Source organism: Erythrolamprus reginae, chromosome 2 (genome assembly GCF_031021105.1).
Source record: "Erythrolamprus reginae isolate rEryReg1 chromosome 2, rEryReg1.hap1, whole genome shotgun sequence".
NCBI classification, from domain to species: Eukaryota; Metazoa; Chordata; class Lepidosauria; order Squamata; family Dipsadidae; genus Erythrolamprus; species Erythrolamprus reginae.
This window is the reverse complement of record NC_091951.1, coordinates 215,164,033-215,186,993: the sequence shown is the minus strand read 5'-3', so window position 1 is coordinate 215,186,993 and position 22,961 is coordinate 215,164,033. Positions and strand designations below refer to the sequence as shown.

General features: G+C 42.1%; 1 protein-coding gene across 5 annotated transcripts in view; it reads right to left on the bottom strand.

Annotated features, from left to right (window-relative positions):
• The window catches only part of SLC44A2 (solute carrier family 44 member 2 (CTL2 blood group)), a 237,509-nt gene that overhangs the window by 45,829 nt on the left and 168,719 nt on the right, over positions 1–22,961 (bottom strand). For all 5 annotated transcript variants that reach the window (XM_070741789.1, XM_070741790.1, XM_070741793.1 and 2 more), the window contains 5 exons: positions 14,566–14,697; positions 14,265–14,364; positions 13,736–13,828; positions 13,509–13,593; positions 10,048–10,310 (listed from right to left, as the gene is read on the bottom strand). In XM_070741789.1, the coding sequence (XP_070597890.1) occupies positions 10,048–10,310; positions 13,509–13,593; positions 13,736–13,828; positions 14,265–14,364; positions 14,566–14,697 (673 nt within the window). The remainder of the gene's footprint in view (positions 1–10,047; positions 10,311–13,508; positions 13,594–13,735; positions 13,829–14,264; positions 14,365–14,565; positions 14,698–22,961) is intronic.

Sequence of the window (22,961 nt, the reverse complement as noted above, 5' to 3'; positions counted from 1 at the left end):
ATCACATGAGGATTATGAATAAAATCCACTTATATCAATCAGCATGGCTCATATAGGGTATTAAGAAAGAGAAAGAAAGAGAGAGAGAGAGAGAGAAGGGAGAGATAAGAAAGAAAAAGTGATAAAGAGAAAGAGAGAAAAAGAGGTAGAGAAAGAAAACAAAAAAGAGAAAGGAAGGAAAGGAGAGAAGAGAAGAAAGAGAAAGAAAAAGGAAGAAGAGGAAGGAAGCATCACAAACCCTTTCACTAGACATGGTTTCACAAGACACTTTGAAACAGCATAGCAATTTAGAGCTGGAAGATATCTCAGAGGTCATCTAGTCCAACCCCATGCTACAGCAGAAAACCTTATACTGCATTGTCTGGATTATTTTAGTGCCTCTAACAGAGGAAAATTGCCAGAAAGGAGAAGGAATTTAATAGGACAAAGCAGCCATGCAGAGGAAGGCAGAGATAGTTTTTGATTTATGACCACAATTGAACTCAAAATTTTGGTTCCTAAGTAAGAGCATTGTTAAGTGAGTTCCACCATGTTTTATCCAATATTTTCAGGGCCGTTGCGACTTTGAACGGTCAATAAATGAACCGTTGTAAGTTGAGGACAACCTGCCTTCTCCCCTAGATGTTTTCTGTGGAGCTTCAAAATGGACTCCTGATCTGCTTACTTGCATTGGTCAGACAGATAATCCTCGACTTCTGTTCTGACCCCAATGGAGGCCAACGTTTCTATCTCCTGAGTAAGACGGTTATTAAGTGAGTTCTGCCTCATTTTAACATCTTTCTTGCCACAGTCGTTAAGTGAATCCCTGCAGTTGCTTGTCAGAAGATTCCAAAAGATGTTCACATAACCCTGGGACATTGCCACCATCATAATTATGTTGTCAAGTGTCCAAAGTTTGATCCAATAACCCCTTTATTTTTCTAACCAAGTCCTTCCTTCCTAGAAGGAAGAATAGAAAGAATAAAATGAAAAAGGGGATTAAAAGGGGATACAAAAAAAGAAAAAAGAAAAGGGTTCGGTTCAAAGTTCTGCTCAGATTAAAGAAATTGGAGTTTGAGAAGGGTTGACTAAACTTGGAGTATTGTTTTGTTTGCTCTTTTTTAGCTTTAATTATTTTTTCTATTTAGATATATGAATTTAGGAATTGCTAATCTGTTTTAATAAAGTTAGAAGTACTGATTATAATAAGATATGTAGTAGGTGATACTTATTTGGATTAATGCATAAATGGAATTGAATTTAGAATTGTTGGGGAGATTAATGATGTTAATTATTTTTAATTGATTGAAAATAGAGAATATTTAGATTTTTTTCCTTTTTTTTCTTTTCTCAAATTGACTGTAATTTTTAAATTTGGGATTAGGTAAATGTGCTATTTACAGAGGGGAAAGAAGTCTGAAATTCATATATGTTTATGTTTGTTTTTAATTTTCTTTTGTTAACATCTCATTGCCTATTCAAGGTTTTATTGGTTTATTAAAAATGTATAAAGAAAGAAGGAAGCACTTTGGCATAATGGTTAATAAGTTAGAAATATAACTGATGTTGTACTTTTTGAAGGAACATTAAGGAGGGAATTTAATTAAAAGAAAAGCATGTACCTGGAGGACAGCACTAGAAAAAAAAACTTAAGATAGATACTGCATTTTATTCATGGAAAATTAGAAGGTACACTGTATTGTTTGAATGTATGTGGAGAGAAAAAAATTACACTCCCCCGCAAAAGTCTTTCCTTCCTCTGTCCCTCCATTAATTTCATTCTTCTTCCTTCCTTCCTTGTTCTCTCCATTTCTCCTTCCTTCCTATTCACTTCTCTTTCCCTCCCTTTTTCCCTTTTTTCTTTTTCTCCACTTCTCTCTCTCTTTTCCATCTCATTATTTCCCCCCAGGTCTCTCTCATTTCTGTGTACTTCTCCCTCTCCTCCCTTCTCTCATTTGTTTCTCCTCCCCTTTTGCTCTCATTTCTCTCACTTTCATTTCTGTTTTTCTCTCTCTTTCCTCTCCCTTTTTCTTTCTCTCATTGTAATCCAGAAGCAGCAGCTGCAGGACCCGGAGGGAGGTGCGGGAAGAAGCAGGCTCTCTTCCGGTAGTGGGTGTGGCTGCAGTGGCAGTGACAGAGTCCACCTCCCTGGCAGGCAAAGAGCTGTTTTCTTTGGAGAGGGGCCAGCCCCCTCAGCCACCCTCTTTTCAATCGCCATCCAGCAGAAGGGAGGAGGAGGAGGAGGAGGAGGAGGAGGAGGAGGAGGAGGAAGAAAGGCGACCTTACATAGAGGGGAGCTGAGGAGGAGCGATCCGTGCTTTTGTAAGCTTTCCCTACTTAAACGTTGAGGCCCGCCCCCAATGTCACTCCACACACATGCAGATGGTGCCACTCCGCCTCGTCTTAGCTGACCCAGCTGGATGTTCTCTTTGACGCCCGGGCTGGGCGGATCAGGGGACGGCGTGGTGCTTTCCCCCACCCCCACCCCAGCCCGGCCTTCACAATGGGTGGGTCTCCTGCAGGTGGCAGGCGGTGGTGGAAGGCTGTTGACCTTCCTCCCTCCCTTCCTTGAATCCTGCCGCTGCTCTGGGCTGGGATCAGATGATCGGCAAGTCCCCGCAGCCCCGTGCCTGCCTGCCTTCCTCTCTGCCTTCCGCGTCCCCTCCTATGGATGAATCTGCTGACCACTCTCTGTCTTGGTTTCTCTCTCTCTCTTGGCGGGGATGGTGGGCAGGGGCTCCCTGAGCCTCTTCCTTCCTGGCCAAGAAGAGAAAGCAGCCGTCAGGTGGGAGAAATAGCGCCCGGCTCCTGCGCAGCCTTGAAAAAACCTGCATGGTAGGCTGATGCTGGTTGTGCCAGCATACACCTGCGCACCTTAAGGGAAACTTTGTTCCTGACTCTAACAGTTATGTATAAGCTAGGGAAGAACATCTGAAGGCACGTGTAATGTTATAGTTATATAACTTCTTTGGAAAGGAGGGGATACCCCACGGCTTTATATTGGGGGTCTTATATTGTTTATACTTTTAAATTAATTGTAAGGGGTTTTAATATTTCTATGTTTTATTGCTATTTTTAATTAATTTATTGTAAATTATTAATGTTATTTTATTGTAGGGGCAGGAGTGGGGGTGGAATGTGACTGGTTATGCCTATGTATCATGATAGTCAGTGAGTGTGATTCTGATGGGGTATTATTCTTCGGGTTAAATATAAATTCTGGTTTTTTAATTAAATTAAGAGGGGAATAATTTTAATGATGAATGAGTGAATATGATTTGGATGGAGAGAATGTTTGGGATGAGTGAGATAAATGGAAGGGCTAGCTTGCCTGGTGGTCTGGAGGCAGAAGGAGTGGGGGAACCCATCTCTGGGGTGGCAGAGGGCCAGAATATTCCGGGCTTGCTGGGGAGAGGCAGATGTGGTGGGAGACATGGGGTAGGTCGTTCCCGTGGAACAAGAGTTTCACTGCTTAAAAGCGATTCCTTGTTCCAGCCCCATGAACTCAGCCTGGGATGCTGGTGACAAGCAAAATCTGGATCCTGGGCTCAGGCTGTTGCTGCTTAACGCCAGGTCGATTGTAAATAAAGCTCCTCTAATCCAGGATTTACTCCTGGATGAGGAGGCCGACCTGGCATGTGTGACTGAGACCTGGCTGGGCCCAGAGGGAGGGGTCCCTCTCTCTGAAATGTGCCTAGCCAGGTTTCAGGTGTGGCACCAGCTGCGACTTCAGGGAAGCGGGGGGGGGGAGGAGTGGCTATTATAGCCAAGAAGACCACTAGCCTACACAGGCTCTCTGCTCCTGAGATAGCAGGTTGTGAGTCCCTCTTTGTGAAGTTGGACCTAGGGGTACAGGTGGGCTTGTTGCTCACATACCTGCCTTCCAGCTGCATGTCAACAGCCCTGCCTGCGCTACTCAAGGAGGTAGCCGGGCTGGCAGTAGAATTCCCCAGACTTAATGTCTTGAGGGATTTCAATCTGCAATCGCTCATCAAATCCTCTGGGTTGGTGCAGGAGTTTAGGGCCACCATGGCAACCATGGACCTTACCAAAGTAGTTCAGGACCCAACTCACAAAGAAGGACACACTCCCGATATGGTATTCCTCTCAGAGCAGCTGAGCAATGATCTGAAATTAAGGGGTTTAGATATGCCTTTGTCATGATCAGATCATTTTCTGCTTCGGCTGGATTTTAAGGCTCCAATCCTCCCCCCGCAGGGAGGCGGAACTGATTAGGTGGTTCCACCCCAGACGCATACACCTCCAGGAAACAAACTGAGACTGAACGGAAGTGCGCAGTATTGGAAATGGAAGCGTTTGCAGTGCAGTGTGCCCTATTAACCTGGAGACACTTTTTAGAAGGGGCCAAACACCCTTTCGAGGTTTGGACTGACCACAAAAACTTGGAACACTGAAAACTCTCAGGAAGCTTTCACCTAAGCAGGCCTGATGGTCGCAATACTTTGCCCGCTTCAACTTTTCACTGTGATACATCCCTGGGGGAAAGAATTTTATGGCTGATGCACTGTTGATATTACCTCAATATAACAGTGCTCGGTCAGAGGTAATTCAGTCGATCATTCCGACCTAACAGTGGGCACGCCCAGCGGTGATGAGGGCAGAGAAAACCCAAATGGCAGAGCTGCTGAAGGATTTAAAATCTAGCATAGGGAAAGCCCTGAAAAGTGATGAGTGGTTCCTAACCCATTCAACAGAGTGCACACTATGGGATGAATTAGCATGGATAGGGTCTAGGTTATATGTCCCATCCTCCTTGAGGGTAGCACTATTGGAAAGAGCTCATGACTCCAAGGCAGGAGGACATTTTGGGTTTGTGAAAACCTTGCATTTACTGAGAAGGCAGTTCTAGTGGCCTTCTATGAAAAGGGACATTAAAGCTTATGTGGCCAGCTATCCTGTGTGTGCTGCAGCCAAGAGTCCCCCTGGTCGGCCACAGGGTCTGTTACAGCAGTGATTTTCAACCTTTTTTGAGCTGCGGCACATTTTTTACATTTACAAAATCCTGGGGCACACCACCAACCAAAATGACACAAATTAAATAAATAAATAAATAAATAAATAAATACATACATACATACATACATACATACATACATACATACATACATACATACATACATACATAACCCCCTCGTATATACAATCCCATGTAACATCCCCTTATAAATACAGTCAATCATCAATTATCCCTACTCAAATTTATATCTCATTTCTGGGTACTTCTCCTGTCTTTCCCCCTTTTCTCTCTCATGTTTGTCATTTCTCTCTCTTCCTCCCTTTTTCCCTCATTCCTTTTCCCTCTCACTTCTCCTCTTTTTCCATCCCTGTCTCTCTCCCCCCCTTATGTGTGTGTGTGTATACACACTGGAACCATTTCCAAAACCAGTTGAGGGCTGGGGTTTTTTCTCTTTTATTCTTTTCAAAAAGAGGTGTGGGCTGGGGGGCATTTCTTATTATTTGGGTGCTTTTTACCATATGCTTCAATAATCACCCCTCTCTCTACTCTTTTGTTTCTCTCTCCTCTCATTCTCTGCCTCAATCATTTCTCCTTTTTTCTCCCCTTTTTGTTCTCATTTCTCTCCTTTCCTCTCCCTATCTGTCTCTCTTGCTTTCTCTCTCTCTTGCTATCTCTTTTTCCCTTATTTTCTCTCTCTCTCTCTCTTGTTCTCTCTTATTTTCTTTCTCTCTCTCTTGTTCTTTCTCTCTCTCTCTTTCTCTCTCCCTCCCTCTTTCTCTCTTTTTCTCACTTTCTCTCTTGTTTTCTCTCTCTCTTGCTTTCTCTCTCTCTCTTGTTTTCTTTCTCACACTCTTTCTCTCTCTTGTTCTCTCTCTTGCTATTTCTTTCTCTCCCCCCTTTCTCTCTCTCTCTCTCTCTCTTTCTCACTTTCTCTCTATCTTGCTGTCTGTTGCTGTCACTCACTCTCGTTCTCTCTTCGTTCTTCTCAGCGGAGGCCAGCGAAGGTGATATTCAATGTCGGGAGCGCGCGGGCGGTTGCGCGTGCTCCCTACCCCCCTGCTAGCCGCTCGGAATATTCAAAATAAGAAAAGTCTTCACCGGCGAAGGTTTTTCTTATTTTGAATATTCCGAGCGGCTAGCAGGGGGGTAGGGAGCGCGCGCAACCGCCTGCGCGCTCCCGACATTGAATATTACCTTCGCTGGCCTCCGCTGAGAACGGAGAGAGAACGAGAGTTGGGCCATTTTTTGTCTCCTGCGTTCCGGGTGCGGGAGGAGCCACGCCGAAAGGCAGGAGACAGCGGAGGAGAGGGGGTGGGCGGGGGGCAGCGCCGAAAGGCCGAGGGGGCCGGAGGCACCGTGGGGAGGCAGGGGCGGCCGCGGCTCCCTTCCCTTCTGCTGCCGGCGCCTCCCCGCCCCCCCCGCGGGCTGGCAGGGAGATGAGGAGCACGCTTTCGGGGAAGCGACGGTGCTTTGGGGAAGCGACGAGAAGCCATGGGCGCGAGGGGGCCGACTTTCAAAGCAACCTTTGCCGGCCTCCCGTGGGAGGGTGCCAATAGCGGCGGTGGCGGGGGGCAATAGTGGGGGGGGCAAACCGCCTCGCGGCACACCTGACCATGTCTCGCGGCACACTAGTGTGCCGCGGCACACCGGTTGAAAAACACTGTGTTACAGAATGTGGCGAAGCCTGGGGCACCGTGGAAATAAATATCTATGGCTTTCATTGTGGAACTGCTGGAGAGTTGGGGAAATACTGTGACTTGGGTTGCTACTGACCTTTTTTCCAAACAGGTGCATTTCGTGGCCTGCCCAAAGATCCCCTCCACTAGAGCACTAGCTAAACTGTTCATCCAACATGTGTATAGACTTCATGGGGTGCTTGAATGGATTATCTCAGATTGAGGGGTCCAATTCCCTTTGGGGTTCTGGAAGGAGTTCCTGGCCCTAGTGGGCAGCGCCCAAAGACTGAGCTCCACCCATCACCCACAAACCAATGGGGCGTGTGAGGGGGCCAACTCGGTATTAGAGAAGTACTTTTGCTGCTATTTAAATTATCAACAGGACAACTGGAGTGAACTTCTACCCTTTGCGAAAGTGGCTTATAATAATTTGTTCCAAAGTAGTATTGGGTTCACCCCATTCAAATTTATTTATTTATTAATTGGACTTTTATGCCACCCCACTCTGAGGACTCCATGGTCAGGACTTTGTGCCTATTCCTGAATTACCACAAGATAGGCCAAAACACCCCACCTTAAAAGAGTGGGTGACTCAGGTAAAGTCGAAGTGGCCGATAACCCATAAGGCTCTCGCTGAGGCTCATCAAGCCCATAAGGCTCAAGCAGAGAAAAAGAGGACCCAGTCAGCAAACTACATAGTAGGAGATAGAGCTTTTTATTGACAAGGTTTCTACATACCATTCAAAAGTCTAAAAACCTAGGACCCAAGTATGTGGGCCCTTTCCCCATAGTGCAAATGGTCAACCCAGTGGCAATGAAACTGGAATTGCCAAAAACTTTGTGGAGAATCCACCCCTGTTCCATGTCAGCCTGCTGAAACCCGAGCATACTTCGGAGCTACAGCCAGCCCTGGTAGACCCTCCAAATCTCCTACTTATTGAAGGAGAACACATTTTGAAGTCAAAGAAATTCTGGACTCGGGAAAACAAAGGGGGAAATTGTAGTACCTAGTATCTTGGAAATATTTCCCTCCATCTAATGCAGAATGGGTAGAGGAGAAACACATGAATGCCCAGAAAGAAATTGATCACTTTAGAAAAAAATACCCCGATAAACCGTAATGCATAACCTTATTATTTTTGTTTGTTTTCTCTTTTTCTTTCTCTTCTTTTCTAGGACTCGCTGTCTTTTATCCTTCAACTGCACTTCAGCTGTCATGACAATTGGGGTGGGGGGTGGGGGTAGGTGTTGGGATTTGGGAGGAGAAAGTCTGCTGGAGGAGCCAAGTAAGTTTCATTTCGTTTCTTCTGGTGAAGGTCAAGAGAGTTTCATTTCTCCTGAGAAGGGGTGATAAGGGGTACGTTAGTGGTGTGCATTCCAAAAGTATGACACGCTGTGAAGATGCATCCACCTGATGAAAATGGACAATGGGGATTGGATGTTTTGCCAAGGGGGATAATTGTGGTTACTTTGATATGGGCAACTATCAAGCCTTTTTCCTCTGACTTTGCTTTTCTTTCGATGCGTTCACTTCTAATTTAGTAAAGTTCACCTTTGAAGTTCAAAATGGACTCTGAGTTTTCCTTGTCCTAAATTCTGAGCAAAGCAGCCTGACAGGTGCTCCTTGACTTCTCAGCGGTTTTCGATACCATCGACCATGGTATCCTTGTGCGCCGACTGGAGGGCTTGGGAGTGGGAGGCACCGATTTATGGTGGTTCTCCTCCTACCTCTCCGGTTGGTCGCAGTCGGTGTTAGTGGGAGTCAGAGGTTGACTCCTAAGTATCTCCCTAAGGGAGTTCCACAGGGGTCGGTCCTCTCCCCCTGCTTTTTAATATCTACATGAAACCGCTGGGTGAGATCATCTGAGGGAACGGGGTGAGTTGTCATCAGTATGCTGATGATACTCAGCTATACATCTCCAACCCGTGTCCACTCAGTGAAGCAGTGGAAGTGATGTGCCAGTATCTGGAGGCTGTTAGGGTCTGGATGGGTGCTAACAGGCTCAAACTCAATCCCAACAAGACAGAGTGGCTGTGGGTTCTGCCTCCTAAGGACACCTCCATCTGTCCATCCATTACCTGGGGGGGACTTTTGACCCCCTCAGAGAGAGTCCGCAACTTGGACATCCTCCTCGATTCACAGCTGACATTGGACCATCATCTTTTGGCTGTGGCGAGTGGGGCGTTTGCCCAGGTCCGCCTGGTGCACCAATTGCGGCCCTATCTGGACAGGCAGTATCTACCCACAGTCACTCATGACCTTATCACCTCGAGGTTTGACTACTGCAATGCTCTATACATGGGGATACCTCTGAAGAGCATTTGGAAACTACAAATTGTACAAAATGCAGCAGCGCGAGCAATCATGGGCCTCCCAAGGTATGCCCACGTTTCTTCAGTACTCCACAGACTGATTGGCTGCCAATTTGTTTGCAATTCAAAATGTTGGTTATGACCTATAAAGCCCTACATGGCATCGGACCAGATTACTTATAGGACCACTTTCTGCCGCATGAATCCCAGCGCCCAGTTAGGTCTCACAGAGTCGGCTTTCTCCAGGTCCTGTCAACTAAACAATGTCACCTGGCGGGACCTAGGGGAAGAGCCTTCTCGGTGGGGGGCCTGGCCCTTTGGAATCAGCTCCTGCCAGAGGGTACTGCCCCTACCCTCCTCGCTTTCGCAAGACTCTGAAAACCTATTTATGCCGCCAGGCTTGGGGTCACTAGCCAATGGCCAATGAATCTGTGGTATGTCTGTGGTTTGAATCTGGAAGAATTATTTTTAATGTTTTAGTCTTTTTAGAATTGGTTTTTTTAGATTAGCTATTTATATTAATTGGATTAGATATGTAATTGTATATTGTTTCTTATTGATGTGTTGTGAGCCGCCCCGAGTTCACGGAGAGGGGTGGCATAAAAGTCCAATGAATGAATGAATGAATGGCAGAAAGTGGACTCTGAGTGTACTTTTCCAAATGAAGCAAGAGAGGTTGAATGTGTAGTTTTAGAAGATGTGTGTGTGTGTGTATACACAGTATATATAGTAGATAATGTATCTTTTTGTGTGCCTGTGTGTAATATGTATGTACACATATGACATATACTTAAGATTAAATAGTATATTTTGGATGTAGTAGTAAATAGACAGGGAAATTGTATCTTGTTGAGGCCTTTGAGGTGAGGAGAGGCCAGGCACACTAACCCTAAGATGCCAGGTCTCCCAGTTACATGATGCCCACCTAGTCAGATGACCATCCAGCAACCCCCACCCCGTCACATGACTGCCAAATCACTCCCACCCAGTCACTTGACCATGAAGCCATGCCCACTCTCATATAACTATCAAGCCACGACCACAGAGTGGCAGTAAACAAAATTGGAACCCCACTCCTGCTTTACACTTCAGTCCCTTTACCTGAGTGCTTGGCCAAAAGAGGAGAAGAGGGGAAACGCTGGCATATCATCAGGTTTTTTAAAAGCCCAGTAGTATGATGCAAAAGCCCCAGCAAGTGTGACTTGGCCCAGGGCAATGATAAAGTTGGCCAGCCAAAAGAACATGAAAATATTGAAAATCTGAAAGATGATGAGATACTTGTGGTAGGCAGTCTCACCACCATAGAAAGCAAAGAGACAACGTGCTCCTGGGCATAGCTTGATGACATTGGAAGTATTGAAGGTCTAAAAGAAAGAAGAAAAATGTTATTTTTTAAAGTTCTATTAAAACATCTTACTTGAAAATAATGTTGCTTTTCTATTTTTTTCTCTAAGTATATATGCAGGCTTCCAAAATACCGCAGAACAGAAATTTTGCCTTGTGAATTTCCAGAATTTGGTTTCTAGAATGTCCAGAATCTGCCAATTATTAATACCGTATATACTCGAGTATAAGTCGCTCCGACTATAAGTCGAGGCGCCTACTTTTGCCACAAAAACTGGAGAAATTTATTGACTCCAGTATAAGTTGAGGGTGGAAATTGCAGCGGCTACTGGTAACTTATAAAAATGGAAACCAATAAAATTACATCAATTGAGACATCAGTAGATTAAATGTTTTAGAATATTTATTTCAAAGAAAGCCAGTAAACTAGCTCTGTAAGTTTAAAAGTGGGTAAACAGGTATATGTCCCCCCCCCAAGGCAGGTATAGGCAAAAAAAATGCAAGTACCTAGCTACTTACCTCAATCCCCTGCTCCTGCTGGTTTGGGTTAGGGTTAGGATATTTGGCCTCTCCTTGCCTCAAAGAGATACAATTTTCCTATATATTTACTATTACTGAACATCCAAAATATACTATTTAATTCTATGTATATATGCCACATGTATACATAAATATTACACATAGGCACACAAAAATATACCGTACATTATCTACTATATAAACTGTATGTGTATATACAGAGAGAGAGAGAGAGAGCTCTTGTAAAATTACATATGGTACATTCAACCTCACTTACTGTAATAGAAAAAACAAACCCAGAGTCCACTTTCTGCCACATAGTTAACCATAACTAGAACATTACACATGTCTTCAGATGTACCGGTACTTCCCTAGCTTGCACATCACCGTTAGAACTAGGAAATGTCATGGATTGAATAAAATGTGGTCATTCTCACTTAACAATGCTTTTGTTTAACAACAAATTTTGAGCTCAATTGTGGTCATAGGTCTTTGTCTGTCTGTCTGTCTTCCTTCCTTTCCTGTCTGTCTGTCCCCCCCTCCTCTCCATTCCCCGGGGAAATTACAGAGTCAATTTCTGTAATTGTTTTTTTATTTAAGGTTACAAAGCAAATGAAGAATCACTTTGAGTATTCTCTAAAATTTCTTCAGTGGGATCCATAGCTTATTTGGCAAAAGATTTTTCACCAGGGAAAACTTTTTAGTGTTGACATTAGGCTCAGACAGACAGATGTCTTAAAAGGCAAACAAACTGTCAAAAAAGTATGTTTTTTAAAAATATAATATCTTGGTTGTTGAATTTAATTCTGCCTTGGCGAGGGACAGCACCCGCAGATGGGTGGCTGGCAAGGACCACGCACTCCCATCTTCGTGTCCGCCGGGGTTAAAGGAAAGTTTAGGGACCCCCGCCCCTTCGAGAAATGCCTCAGCGGTGACATTCTAAGAGTTTTTGCCTCCCCACTCCGAAAACCCCGCTTCTCGGCACCTTGCCAAGGCTGAGAGGAGAGTGATTTTAAAAGGCACTCTCAGCTTGGGGTTTTCTCCCCGCTGAAATGTTTCTCTCGCTGCTGACAAGTTGCTCGCCCGCCGCCCTCAACGCCCGCTTTGTCCTTGACTGGCAGAAGAAAACCGCATCCTTTCCTGTCGCTCTCTTCCCTGCAAATTGAAAAGTGAAATTAAAAGCCCTCGTTTTCTCCTGCGTCTAAACAAAATTACCTGAGCGCATGGTAATTTTGTTTAACAGCCAACCACTCCAACGACGCGCGAGAGGGAGAGGGGGGAAAAGCCAGTGAGGTGGGGTGGGGTGGTGTCGAGAAGACAGAAGAAAGAATCACCCCCACCTCTAGCGTGGTATTGGAGTTGTTGGCTGGCTCCTTTGCTTGGGCGCGAGAGGAGAAAAAAGCCGGTGAGGTGGGGGGGGAGGATTCTTGCTTCTGTCTTCTCGACACCCCCCCACCTCACCTCACTGGCTTTCCCCCCCTCTAGCGTGGCATTGGAGTTGTTGGCTGCCTCCTTTGCTTACAGTTTTTCCCCCTCTTGCGTGCAAGAAAAGGAGCCAGCCAACAACTCCAACGCCGCACGAGAGAGGAAAAAGCCGGTGAGGTGGGGGGGGGAGGTGTCTAGAAAACAGAAGCAAGAATCCACACACACACACCACCTCACCAGCTTTTTTCCCCTCTAGCACAGCATTGGAGTTGTTAGCTGGCTCCCTTGCTTGCGCGTGAGAGGAGAAAAAAGCCGGTGAGGTTGGGTGGGGGTGGATTCTTGCTTCTGTCTTCTCATCACCCCGCCACCTCACCTCACCGGCTTTCCCCCCCTCTAGTGCGGCGTTGGAGTTGTTGGCTGGCTCCTTTTCTTGCGCGTGAGAGGGGGAAAAAACCTGTAAGCAAAGGAGGCAGCCAACAACTCCAACGCCGCGCAGAGGAGAAAAAAGCCGGTGAGGTGGTGTGGGGGGGTGTCGAGAAGATAGAAACAAGAATCTATCCCCACCCCACCGGCTTTTTTTTCCTCTCGCGCCCAAGCAAAGGAGCCAGCCAACAACTCCAACGCCGAGCTAGAGGGGAAAAAAGCTGGTGAGGTGGGGGTGGATTCTTGCTTCTGTCTTCTCGACATCCCCCCCACCTCACCAGCTTTTTTCTCCTCTCGCGCGGCCTTGGAGTTGTTGGCTGGCTCCTTTTCTTGCGCGCGAGAGGGGAAAAAACCTGTAAGCAAAGGAGGCAGCCAACAACTCCAACGCCGCGCTAGAGGGGAGAAAAGCCGGTGAGGTGGGGGGGGGGGTCGAGAAGAAAGAAGCAAGAATCCACCCCCACCCCACCTCACCGGCTTTTTTCCCCTCTTGCGCGCAAGCAAAGGAGCCAGCCACCGGCTCTTTTCCCCTCTCACGCACAGTCACCCATTTTTTGGGCTGAAAAACTCGACTTATACTCAAGTATATACAGTACTTTATATAACTCGAGAAAATGTTCCTTTTCTTTTGCCTTTCAAAAATAATTTAAAATAATGAACAAGACATAGAGCTATCCCATTTTCTGGAATAGGAGGGAAACCTGCTTGACTCAGACTCTTCAAAGCAAGGACTGGAAGGAATGAGCCTCATCCATGGCCCTTGCAAGAACTGTCACAAATTCAGCAGTATTGTTGTGGTTTCTAAACAGTTGGCTAAATATATTTTCACTAGTTAATTATTTTAAGTTCCTTACCTCTGGTTTGCAAATTGTTCCAGCATATTGGCATTCTGTATCATTTATCACCTTGTAGACAGCTTCATTAGAGGTAGACAAGAAACTAGAAGCCGTCAAGGAACTCTTCATTATAGTAATAAAAATGCCACTTTTGCTTGCCTGAGTTGAACATCTGAGAACTAGGTTGTTTGGTGTTATTGCTACCCATCTCCTTCACCCAGGAAAAAAAAACTGAGGAAGGATACACAGCAGTACTAGCCCAATAAGCAATGCAGACACACATCAGAAAGAAAGTACACAGAGGAAACAGAAGTGATGTCATGATGTGTCCAATAGCCCTGCAACAAGGATGGGAAATGGGGAAAAAGAAAAAGCACATGATTCTGTTCCAGTGCCTAACTACAGGCAGCCACAATAAAGCCTAATTTGTTCTTTGGCCACATTGAGACTTGGTTTCACTTATATTATATACATATGTAGTATACAGTATATACATAATTAATCTATGGTATATCCAGGATAGTTAACAGTTTCTATACAATGTATCTGTAATCCTTCCCACCCCAACATTTTTGCAAGAAATGAATAAGAAGAATGTTTTATACAGTATTTGAGATCAACAACCAATTTATTCCTTTGCAAAAAGAGAGAATTATTCTCAATTTAGAGTTTTCTCTTTTGTTTGACAAAAATAGCAAGCCAATTCTTGAGAACTACAAAAGTGAGGGAATGATTGTGGATGAAATTTCCAAGAAGAGTCCAAGTTGGCCTCACCTGCTAGCTTCCTTGATCAGTGCAATGGCAATGAGGATTCTCTTGCGCAAGAAGATAAGCAGTAGAATAATGAGAACTTCCATAATGCACAGGATGATCACTGGATTATAAAAAAAGGAAATGACAATTCCTGCCCTATACAGCTTTTACTGAGCAAAATAAAAACACAAACTAGAAAAATTCTTAAAACTATTCAGAATATACTTTCATATATTTGGAGGTTTGAAGAGATCTTCTCCAATTTTTAAATAGCTTCTAGGGCTGCTCAATGGAAAGGCCATGTCACTAGGCAGGAACTCACTGAAAGCTAACCAGGTTTGCTTCAGGTGGAGATAGACACGAAAATCTGTCTGGAATCCAAGTTCTATCAAGGAGACATCAGAACCAGTCTGTCCTTTCAGATGAGCATATTCCATATAACAATGGAATGTTCCTGGAAGACAAAACAGGAGTTGGAAAAGACAGAGAAAGGGATACTGTATACCCACAGTATTACAGCCTAAACGTGGAGTGGTGATTAAAAGATATAGAAAACAAATTATTTTCCCCCCCAATCTTTTTATTAATTTTTCATAAAATAGACAGACATACGTACATTCAACATAAAAGGGTGGGGATGTATATTCCCCGCTTATCTCGAAAGTATAAATTTCAATACAAAAAAAAGAATACATAATTGAATATATAATTGCATATTAGAAAACTTTTCATTTAAAAAAAATCCTTGTCATAATCATTCTTAATATATAAACTAATTCTGCTATGTTTCTATACAAAACTTAATTTATCTAACACTACTATAACCTAAGAAAGATCTTATCCTTACCAAAACAATTACACATTTATATCTTAATTTTCTATTATTTTTTTCTTATTTATCCATATATAAACTTTGTTCCACGTTTCATAAAATTTCGTGTCTTCTTGATCATTTAAGCGTCTTGTCATCATATCCATCTCGGCGCAGTCCAATATTTTTGTGATGACTTCTTCTTTGGGGATATTCTCCCCTTTCCAATTTTGCGCATATATAATCCTAGCCGCAGTTAAAATATGTATAATTAGATATAAAATTTCTTTTTTATAACTCTGGTTTGTAATTCCTAATAAATAAAATTCCGGGGTAATTTCTACATCTTGCTTTACTATTTCTTTCATTATTTTCTCTATCATCTTCCAATACATTCTGGCTTTGCTACATGTCCACCATTGGTTGTAATAAGATCCTATCTCTTTCTTACATTTCCAACACATCGGGGAGGTTTTGGGGAACATTTTTGCGATCCTATTTGGTGGGAGGTGCCATCTATAAAACATTTTAATTTGATTCTCTTTTAGGGACACTGATTTTGTCATTTTCCAATTATAAGTCCAAACTTTCTCCCATGTATCTATATCTATCTGCCTGATAATATAATTTCCAATTAGGAAGTGCAAATCCTCCCCTTTCTTTAATATCTTCTAACATATTTATCTTTATTCTTGCTTTTTTCCCTTGCCATACATTTTTTTTAACTATATTTGTTAAATCTTTGAAAAAGTTTCCCCCTGGATTTATTGGGATCACCTGAAACAAAAATAAGATTTTAGGCAAAATATTCATCTTTATTGTGGCTACTCTTCCCAAAAAGGATATTTTTAAGTTATTCCAAATTTCTAGGTCTTTTTCAATTTCCACCATTAATTTTGTATAATTATCATTTTTTAGTGTTATTGTTTTTGCTGTTAACCATATTCCCAAATATTTAACCTTTTTAACTACTTGTATTCCAGAGATGTGTTCCAGTTTGCTTTCTTGTATTTTACTCATATTTTTTGTTATAAATTGTGTTTTTCTTTTGTTTATTTTTAAACCTGCTACCTTTCCATATTGTTCTATTGTCTGAATTAATATTGGAACTGTCGTTATCGGATCTTCAATTATGAAAGTCAGATCGTCTGCGAAGGCTTGGACTTTATATGTCTCCTTTCCAACGGTCAGACCTTTTATATTTGAGTCTGCTCTTATTTTAATAGGGTTTCCAAGGACATAATAAATAGTAAAGGTGATATAGGACATCCTTGGCGAACTCCTTTATTTATTTCAAATGTTTCCAATTGTTCGTTATTTAATATAATTTTTGTAGTTTGTTTTGAATAAATGGCATCTATTAAATTTGAAAATTTAGGACCAAATCTCATTTTATTCAATTGCATTTTTATAAATATCCAATTGACGTCAAAGGCTTTTTGAGCATCTAGAAACATTAATGATAATGTTTTTCCAGGATGTTGCTCATAATATTCTAATGTGTTGATAACCATTCTAAGATTATTTTTGATTTGTCTACCTGGTAAAAAACCGTTCTGGTCTTGATGAATTATGCCATTTATAATCCTTTTTAATCTGTTTGCATATATTGCAGTAAATATCTTGTAATCTACATTTAATAATGATATAGGTCTATAATTTTTGATTTTTTCTGTTGCTGTACCTGGTTTATGAATTAAGGTTATTAAAGATTCAGACCAAGATTTAGGGGTTTTATCATCCAGTCTACATTCATTAAAAATTTCTAACATATTATTTCTTATTGTCTCGTTTTCTATTTTATACCATTCTGCCGGTATAGCATCTGGTCCAGTAGCTTTATTATTTTTCTGTTTTTTAATTATTGTAAGGAGTTCTTCCATTGTTATTGGTCCTTCCATATTTGCCTGTTGCTCTTCCGTTAGTTGTGGTAACTCAGCATGTTCTAAATATTTGAAAACTTCATCTTCACTAATATTTTCTTTTTTATATAATTCTTTGAAAATTTTTTATACAATATTTGCTTTCCCTTCCGTATCATATTTTATTATTCCATCTTTATCTTCTAGTTTTTTAATTACTTTTGACTGCCTCTGTTTCCTAAGTTTATATGCGAGCCATCTACCTGGTTTGTTAGCATGTTCAAAATAATATTGTTTAGCTCTTTTTATTTTTTCCGCTGTTTGATTCTGTTCCAGCAATCTAATTTTATGTTTAGTAACCTCTATTTTTCCTTTTAATTCTTTATTTTTTATATTTTGTTGTGATAAAGATTCTAGTTGTTTAAATTCATTTATTAATTGTTCGTATTTTATTCTATTTTCTTTGTTATGTTTTGCTGTGTAAGATATCGTTAATCCTCTTATGTATGCTTTAGTTGTATCCCATAAATTTTGTGGAGTGGTGTTTGAATTTTTATTAATTTCAAAAAATATTTTTAATTCTTTCTCAATCCAATCCTTATATTTTTTTCTTTCAATATATTTCTATTCATCTGCCAATTAAAATGTTTTTTATTAACTCTCATGTAAACTACTACAGGATTGTGATCCGCCCATGTATTAACATCTATTTCCACCTCTTTTATTTGCTCTGCAGTTGTTTTTGAAGCCCATGCCATGTCTATTCTTGTCCAAATTTTGTGGGGGTTAGAATAGAAAGTATATTGTCTTTTTTGAGGGTGTCTTTCCCTCCAGATATCATTTAATAATAATTCTGTTTTCATTTTTTGAAAAGTGGTAGGCAATAAATTCTTATTTTTTTTTACTATTCCCCCCCCCCCCCGAATGATCTAGCTGTCTATTTGTAATAGCATTAAAATCTCCAATTATTAGCATATTTTCAATATTTAACTCTGTGATTTTTTGATGTAATTTTTTGTAGAAAATCATTTGGTCTACATTTGGGGCATAAATAGAGACAATAGCAAGAGGTCTAGATTCAATATTAACTTGGACAATCAAAATTCTACCTTCATCGTCTATAAATAGTTGTTTGGAATTTATAGAATTCTCAACATACATCACTACTCCTCTTTTTTTTTTGGTCTGCTAATGCAGCATACATATTTCCAATTTTAGGATTTAATAATAATTTCCTATTACTTTTTTTAATGTGTACTTCTTGTAATATTACAATTTGAGCTTTTTGGTTTTTAATTTTGGAAAACATTTGTTTTATTTTCTTTGGTTCATTCAGTCCATTTACATTTATTGAGAAAATTTTTAAGTCTTTCAATGTTGTCATTTGTTGTGCTTTTTGGTTTCGCGCTGAGGTTGCTTTCTTCTAGCATCTTGGTCCTGCTCTTCTTCTTGTGCAGCTGCCCCCATGACTTCCTCCTGTTGTACTGTCAATTCCTTTACTGGTTGCTATTGTGCTGTCCGTTCCTTAACTGATTGGTCCATTTGGCTTATTCCACTATTTTCAAAGAAATCTCTTGCTTGATCCAGATTTTCCAATTTGTATCTTTTAGAATGCCAGGTTAATGATAGTCCTTGTGGAATTAGCCAATGAAAAGTTATATTTTCTTTAATCAAAATTTTGGTTAGGAGCTGGTAGTCTCTTCTGCTTTCTCTGACACTTCTTGGGATTTGTTTTAATATTTTTATTTCTATTCCTTTATGTTGCAGTTTTCCAGTTCTTGCCCAGTGTAGTATATCATCTCTTAGGGTTCTTCTTGTAAACTTAATGTGAATCTCTCTCGGAAGGTTGTGGCGACGTATGTAGCTATTTGAAATTCTGAAAACTTCATCGATTTCTTTCATTATTTCTATGGGGTCTGCCTGGAGGATTCCTCCAATGGTTTCAGCCATAGTCATCTTTAAATCTTCATCTTTTTCTTCTATTATGTTTTGAAATCGTAGCCCATACGAAGCACGTTGCATTTCCAAATGAGTGATTGATTCATCATATCTTCTATATCTCGAGCCGGCTCTGTCCTCAAGGTAGTCCAATCTTTTTTCCATTTTATCAGTCTTCTCTTCAACTGTTTTAACTCGATCCTCGCTCTCTTTCAGAGTTTGTTGAATCTCTTTCATCTGTGCCTTCATTTCTCCCGTGTCTGCTTTGAGTTTAGCCATCTCTGTTTTAAATTCAGCCATCTCTGTTTTTATAGCTTCTCTTTGTTGAGTTGCATCGTCTTTTATGGCTTCTCTTTGTTGGGTTGCATCGTCTTGTGATTTAAGCATAAAATCCTTCATTGCATTCAAAATCTCTTGTATTGTTGTAAGCGTAGGCTGTTGTGGTTTCTCTTTCTCCTTCTCTTTAGTAAACATGGTTACAGATACAGTCTGGTGTGCCGGAGAAGGATGGGGTGAGCCTTGGGGTGATGAAGCTGCAGTTGCTGTTTGCTTTTTAACTGTTTTAGTATAAGTTGAAGTACTCGACATTTTCAAATTTACAATTCTTATTGTTTTGTATTTAGTGAAAAGAGAAGAATACTATAAATTCTAAACCTGTTCAATTAATTTTTCAACAAATTTTCTTTAAAATATCACAATAAAATTTAACTAATAATATAGCAGAGATATCAGTAAAATTATTAGCAAATTTCACAATAAATTTATCTTATTACCTTAATTTGACAAGACTAAAAGGAAGGCAGACAGATAAAACAATTTAAAAACAATTTAAAAGAAAAAGGAAAAGCAGAGATTCGATACAAAGAAAAAAAATAGTAGTAAAGAAAGAGGAGAAATAAAAAAATATATATAACTAAACAGAAGAAGAAAAGGAGAAAAAAAAAGAAGAGCAGAGAAGAAGCAGTCTCTGGAAAAAAGGAGGTTTTAATTTCAGTGGAGAAGAGTAGGAAACCAAGGATAGTTAGCAATGCATATATAGTGGTACCTCGAGATACGAGTTTAATTCGTTCCGGACATGCGCTCTTAAGTCGAGCAGCTCTTATCTCGAACGACTTTTCCCCATAGGAATTAATGTAAATAATTTTAATTGGTTCCAGCCCTCAAAAAACTCACAAAGTTAGTCTAAATTATGCAAAAAGACATGTTTTTAATGAAGAAATGTACATGTACATATAAATGAATAATGAAGTTTCTTTCACTTAACTTGCAAACTTTCTTAAACTTTTAAATTTACATATGTACACAGTAGCCTAATCATCTGAAAGAAAGAAAGAAAGAAAGAAAGAAAGGGGGAAGGGACAGGAACAGAGGAAGGGAGCAAGGAAACTTATGAAAGGGGAGAGTAAGAGAGGAAGGACTGAAGGGAGGGAGGGAGGGAAGAAGGTAGGAAGGAGAAAGAAAAGAAGAAATAGAGGAAGGGAAGGTAAAAGAGAGAAAGAAAAAGAGCAAGAAAGAAAGAAAGAGAGAGAAAGAAAGAAAGAAAGAAAGAAAGAAAGAAAGGGGGAAGGGGACAGGAACAGAGGAAGGAAGCAAGGAAACTTATGAAAGGGGAGAGTAAGAGAGGAAGGACTGAAGGGAGGGAGGGAGGGAAGAAGGTAGGAAGGAGAAAGAAAAGAAGAAATAGAGGAAGGGAAGGTAAAAGAGAGAAAGAAAAAGAGCAAGAAAGAAAGAAAGAAAGAGAGAGAAAGAAAGAAAGAAAGAAAGAAAGGGGGAAGGGACAGGAACAGAGGAAGGAAGCAAGGAAACTTATGAAAGGGGAGAGTAAGAGAGGAAGGACTGAAGGGAGGGAGGGAGGGAAGAAGGTAGGAAGGAGAAAGAAAAGAAGAAATATAGGAAGGGAAGGTAAAAGAGAGAAAGAAAAAGAGCAAGAAAGAAAGAAAGAAAGAAAGAAAGGGGGAAGGGACAGGAACAGAGGAAGGAAGCAAGGAAACTTATGAAAGGGGAGAGTAAGAGAGGAATGAGTGAAGGGAGGGAGGGAGGGAAGAAGGTAGGAAGGAGAAAGAAAAGAAGAAATAGAGGAAGGGAAGGTAAAAGAGAGAAAGAGAAAGAAAGAAAGAAAGGCAACTTCAAAGAAAGGCTCACTGAGCATCTCTCACTCTCTCTCTCTTTCTATCCCTCTTTCTTTCTTTCTCTTCCTTTCTCTCTCTCCTCTTCCTTTATCTCCTCTCTCTCTCTCCCTCTTTCTCTCCCCCCTCTCTCTTTCTCTCTCCCCCTCTTTCTATCTCTTCTTCTCACTTTCTCTCTCTTGCTATCTCTTTCTCTCCCCCCCTTTCTCACTCTGTTGCTATCTCTCCCCCCCTCTCCCTCTCTCTCTTTCTCTCTCTCTCCCCCTCTTTCTATCTCTTCTTCTCACTTTCTCTCTCTTGCTACAGTATCTCTCTCTCTCCCCCCTCTCTCTTTCTCTCGGTTAATGCAAAGAGCCGCTGCAGCCCGCCGTCCCCAGGAAAGCAGGACGCTCCGAAGCCTGCCCACGTCGCGAAGGGGCTCGGCGGGAGAGCGCGGAAGAGCAACAGCCGTGGGAGACGAAGGGAGAGAAGCCGGCAGAACCGCCTTGAAGGCATCCAGCCGTCCCAGGCGCGTCTCGGGGTCTGCCTTGGAGCATAACTTTGCTGAGAGCACTTTCGTCCCGGGCTCATCCCCCGCCGCCTGCTTTTCTCTCTCTCCTTCCCTGCGCCGCTGCTCCGCTCGATTGGAGGCTCCGGAGACCTGCCTTTTCTCCCCCTTCCCCGCCGCCACCGCCCGCTGGCTGCGAGCGCTCTGCCAGGCGGCCAGGAGGCATTCAGCGCGTGGAGGAATGGGAAGCTCAAACGCCGGTGGCTTCAGCTTCCCATTTCTCCATGCACTTCGCCCTGAATGCTTCCTGGCCGCCTGGCAGAGCGCTCGCAGCCCCGCCGTCCCCAGGAAAGCAGGACCGCTCCGAAGCCTGCCCACGTCGCGAAGGGGCTCGGCGGGAGCGGCGCGGGTGTTTTAAAAACGTGGCAGCCGGCCTGGGGGGCTCGGGGGGAAGCCCCCGAACCCCCCAGGCTGGCTGCCACGTTTTAAAACACCCGCGCCGCTTCGCAGCTGTCTCCTGAAGCTTCGGCTTCAGGAGACAGCTGCGAAGCGGCGCACGTGTTTTAAAACGTGGCAGCCAACCTGGGGGGCTCGGGGGAAAGCCCCCGAACCCCCCAGGCCGGCTGCAACCTTTTAAAACACGCGGGATACGATCGCCAAGGAGCTGTCTCCTGAAGCCGAACGCGGAAGTTAGCATTCGGCTTCAGGAGACAGCTCCTTGGCGCTCGTATCCCGAATGTGAGCTCGGGAGGCGAACAAAAATGTCGCTCCCCTCCCAGCTCTTATCTCGAGTAGCTCGTAAGTAGAGCTGCTCGTATGTCGAGGTTCCACTGTATTCTAAGTTAGTTTTATTTAAAGAGAACAAAGGGAAAAGAGGAAAAAAGAGAAACGGTTAGGAATTAACGCTGTAAAATTTAAAGAACAAAATATCAGTATTATATACCAATATTATATACTTATATTCTTCTTATACGACGAATAATCCTTGTAGATGCAAAGTCTCGTTAGTCCAACAATATCAAAGAGGAAATTTCAATGTTATTGTATTTTATACAGTCCCGATTTTCCAATTAAAGTCAAGTCAAATTTAAATTTTTTTAAAATGGAATCAGTTTATATTTCGCAGCCCAAGACAAAGCAGCCAGTCTCTCTGCTACAGATCCAGGAACACAGCAAGTAATCCAAAGAGAATAATCCAAGAACAAACAGTCCATGTAATGAGTCTTCTTAGCTTTAATATATCAGTTCATTTTACTTTTCATCTATATTCGAATTGTTAGTTTATTTCATTTTGTCATTTGAAGAAAGAAGAAAGTGAAGCAAAGACGTTCTTAATCCTTTGATGATCTTTCTGAACATTTGGGAAGGCAGAAGGTGAAGAATCGTGGGGGGGCTGAATGGGAATGGGAGTTGAAGTTCACACGTCTTAAAGCTATCAAGTTTGAAGACCCCTGAGTTAGTGGTTAAGAGTGCAAGGGTCTTCAAACCTGGTAA